This window comes from Lolium perenne, chromosome 7, assembly GCF_019359855.2.
Source record: "Lolium perenne isolate Kyuss_39 chromosome 7, Kyuss_2.0, whole genome shotgun sequence".
NCBI lineage: Eukaryota > Viridiplantae > Streptophyta > Magnoliopsida > Poales > Poaceae > Lolium > Lolium perenne.
Window position 1 is genome coordinate 220244469 of NC_067250.2, and position 3982 is coordinate 220248450.

The window sequence follows — 3982 nt, forward strand, 5'->3', positions numbered from 1 at the left end:
ATACAAATTAAAAAGAAACCAGATTTAGGGAGGGGGCTAAAACCCTAAACCTGCGGAGGCCTTTAGTCGCGGCTGGCCGAAGAACCGCGACTAAAGGTCCTCCGCTCTGCGCCGCCCTGCGGCCCACGTGGACGGGCCTTTAGTCGCGGTTCGTAAGGAACCGCGACTAAAGGGGGGGCCTTTAGTCGCGCAGCTTTGGTCGCGGTTGCGCCACCGCGACTAATGGCAGTTGCCAACCGCGACCAAAGCCCTTTTTTCCACCAGTGACAGGACGAGGCAAGGCGGGCAGAGGCGGAGGAGGAGTGTGTGTACCACTCTTTTTCTCACTATTCTTACTAAGTGGCGAAACAATTTTTATTATAAGGTGGTCTAACTTTCTTCTAAATTTCCGTGTGGACTAATCTTAGCATCCACCTCTTGCCACTCATGTGCACCCACCAACATGGGCTGAAACACGGCTGACTCTTCACTAGACTACGTTGAAGTGTGCCTTACTTATCCCTTCGCTACAGTAGATCGAAGGCGATTCGGCGGCGACCGCGTCCCCCTGGTCCTCCCCCGGCGAGCCCGCCGCTCCCCTTCACCTCCGGCGGCCGTTTCAGCACCGTGAGGTGGAGGGGAGCCCCGGTCCTCGTCGTGTAGCTAGGTAGTGTAGGTTTTTCCTCGGGGAGGCGGCGCTCGGATGGGGGCGGCGGCTCAGGAGCGGGGAGGTCTACCGCGGCTCCGTCCATCCCGACGAGGCCCTCCGGGGCCGAATCGCGGAGCCTGCGGTGTAGATTCCTGCTGGCCTTCCGGGTCGGTGAGGTTAGGGTTCGCGTTGCCGGCAGCTGCGCCGGCGTGCGAGGGTTTCCTGGGTGTGGTTGGCGAGGCGGCGGCGGCGACCACACCGGAGGATTTTGCTTCCTTGTCCTCGTCTCCGTTGCGGCGGCGCTCCCTCTGGCGCCGGCGGGAGGATGTGGGAAATTTGGGGCAGGAGGATGCCATCTCTCGCTGCTCCTCGGAGTGGCGGCTTCGGCTTCGGCAAGGGGGCCTTGGCCTCTGCACAAGGCGCGTGGGTGGAGGCGGGCGGCTCCGGCGTGGTAGCTTCGCCTTTCTGGCGATGTTTGGAGTCGGGATCGGGTGCGTTCCGGGGCCCTCCCCGGCCGACGAGCCACAGAGAAGACGGCCCCTGTGGCCATACATGAGGCTCTCTGAAGCGCTGATGCGTGATGAGGCGCGCCCGATTCAGGGAAGGATGGAAGCTCGGCCCCCGCTCCGGCGAAGCTCCGGCGGATCTGGTGGGGGGTGGCGAGTGCGGGTGTTGGGCGTAGGTGACTCCGGGGTCCTGACTGTATTTTTCTATCTTTCGGGGGCCTTTTCGCAATTGTGCAGGGACATGTGTCCCTTCTGCTGTTTACCTTGTCTTAAGCATCCTGTACTGCTTTGGTTAATATAATGGTTGCTTTGAGTCGCAAAAAAAAAAAAAACATGGGCTGAAACACATTTGGGCTACCACATATTTTGGGTTCAAAGATTTAATCAAAATTATGAGAGAACCCTCGTGGGCACTTACAAGTCTTCGGTTTGACATCTATGCCATTTTTCTACGGCAACCTTTAGAAAAAGAGAAGCTTGTGTCCTCGAAGAAGAAAGGGTTTGAATACCTCAAAGATTTACTCGTTTCTTTTAAAATTTATTTTATAATCGCTAAACTCTACCATGTATTGCTAATTTAAATAAACATGGTATTGAACTAGAAAATAAGAAAAAACGTTTTGGGAGCTGAACGGAGGAGCGTGGGCATGTGAGTGCATACATGGCAGGCTGGGAGGAATAGTATGACGATGTAAGTTATTTTTTCGTCAATGATGTGAAAATAATGAATTCACCGATCAAGTCTCTTCCGTCTATATGATCTATCCTATCCTCGATCACCTCCAAATTGGGGTGCAAACAAATATTGTTACTACTACATTACAGTAGATGTGAGCTATCTTGGATGAAGCTTTGTTGCAGCTGCTAGCATGCGACTAGTGAGCAGTACTAGTAGCAAGCTGACTTAGCCTATCGATCTATAGCTAACTCACTCTCAATTTCTTTGCTCCTCCTATCACACCTCATCAATGCCAGATGTGTACATATACGGCTTACAAATTTGGTCAACCCTGCAGACGGAGATGCATTCAAAGGTGGTTTGGGTGGTTGTTGAAGAGATCCCAGTAGTATGGCGTGGACGGCGACGGCGCAGCTGCAGCTGGGAAATACTGTAACGACGACGACATTGGAGGAGGAGCTGCACCGTGGCCGCCAGGGAATGCCGGGCTGATCAGCTCGCCGAACAGGTTGATGCCGCCTGCGCTGCCGGACGGCGGGGAGAAGAAGCCCGGCGGGATCGCCGGCAGAGACCCCGGCACGGGAGACAGGATGCTCGGCAACGGCGGTAGCCCCCCACGGTGAACACCGGTCCGTGCGGCCGGCTGCGCCGACGCCTGCTCCATGGCGGCGAGGCGCGCGGCGGGTGAGTGCTGTAGCTGGAGCAGCGCGCCCTCCTGCGGTTGCTGTGCTGCAGCAGAAGTCGCAGCAGCTGCTTGGACGTGGAACGGGAACGGCAGCGCCGGCGGGAGCATGGAGGACGACAGCTGGTGCGGGAAGAACGGGAACGGCGGCTGTTGCTGTGGTGGTGGCGGCGGGAGAGACGACGAGGAGGAGGCGCCGGTGAGGCGCTGCACGACGGACATGAACTCGGCGGGGTGGGCGTGCACGACCTTGGGCGACACCGTGTAGATGATGACCGGCTGCCGCACCTGCGCCGTAGGCTTCCTGATCCTGTGCGAGTCCTTGTGCACCCTCAGCGGCGTGGGGCGCGGGCCCTGCAGCTGCAGCTCTCGGCCACCACCGCGCTGCGGCGAGGAGGAAGAGGTCGTCGTCGGGGCAGAAGCGGAGTGCTCCATGATCGATCGTGTCGATGCCAAGGTGGGCGACGTAGCTTCGAAGTAGTAGAAGCTGATCGATCGGTCAGTGAGAAACGTTCAAGTGTCAAAATGAGGCGGCAGCAAACGTACGTGTCTCCTGTCTAGAGGAGCATGCATATATAGAGGTGGCGGGTGAAAGTTATCAGTGACGACCGAGCTCGGGATGCTATTTAGAGATGGAAGAAGAGCTAGTACTTAATTGAGAAAAGGTAGTAGCAGGATTTACTTGGATTTGATGGTGCGAGTTATGGGCGTGTAACGGGTCAAGAAAGCACTCGATTGCAATATAATACAAGGCGATCGAAGAAAGTTTTTCGCTTTGAACACGTCCAAGCAACCAAAGGTGACGGAGGTGACGGGTGCATGCATGGGATGGCGCCAATTCTGGATGGCTGCGGTGCAATCCTATTCTGTTTCTTGCCTATCTGAGATTTGACTAGAACTGACTGAAGAACCAGGTCAGAGACATGTTCGTATCTCAAGCTCTCCTTCTATTGCGGCTAGCTGCTGTGTCGTTTTCTAGCTACAACAGCAGAAGGTTCCTCGATTCAGCTCCTAGATACAATCAAGCTAATATTTTCTCTAGCAATTAGTCACGTGGTCCACTACTTAACAATACTACGATATTTCATTAGAAGGATTTACTAGTTCTTAGCTAGCTGAGAAGTAAGTCCGTGCTCAATCAAGTCCTACACCGTTTGATTGCATCGTGATTCATGCATATGATTGCAAGTTGGATTGTAACTGGGTTTTTTTTTTCCAGTTGCAAGTGAAATTGCAACTGTGTTTTTTTTCAGTTGCAAGTGGAGTTGCAACTAGAAAACATTATCTGGGCCGTTAGATTTGCTTTGTGATTCGTGCCAGACATCAGTTGCAACACGAGTTGCAACTGGGAACGAAGTTAGTTCTCAGTCGAGTGAGAAATAGTCAGACCGTTTATTAGAAGCTGGTTGATGAGATGCGAATTTCGCTTAGCTTAAAAGGGAAATAAACATAATTTCTGAAAATTAGGTTAATGCCAGTCACCTTCT

General features: G+C 53.9%; 1 protein-coding gene across 1 annotated transcript; it reads right to left on the minus strand.

Moving 5' to 3' along the window:
* Nucleotides 1–1871: 1871 nt before the first annotated feature.
* On the minus strand, nucleotides 1872–3070 carry LOC127311983 (uncharacterized). The gene has a single exon (XM_051342457.2). The coding sequence runs from the start codon at nucleotides 2928–2930 to the stop codon at nucleotides 2163–2165; it is 768 nt and encodes a 255-aa protein (XP_051198417.1). The 5' UTR covers nucleotides 2931–3070; the 3' UTR covers nucleotides 1872–2162.
* Nucleotides 3071–3982: the final 912 nt, after the last annotated feature.

Coding starts and splice junctions, on each gene's coding strand:
- LOC127311983 (XM_051342457.2), bottom strand. CDS start 2,930: ATGGAGCACTCCGCTTCTGCCCCGACGACGACCTCTTCCTCCTCGCCG.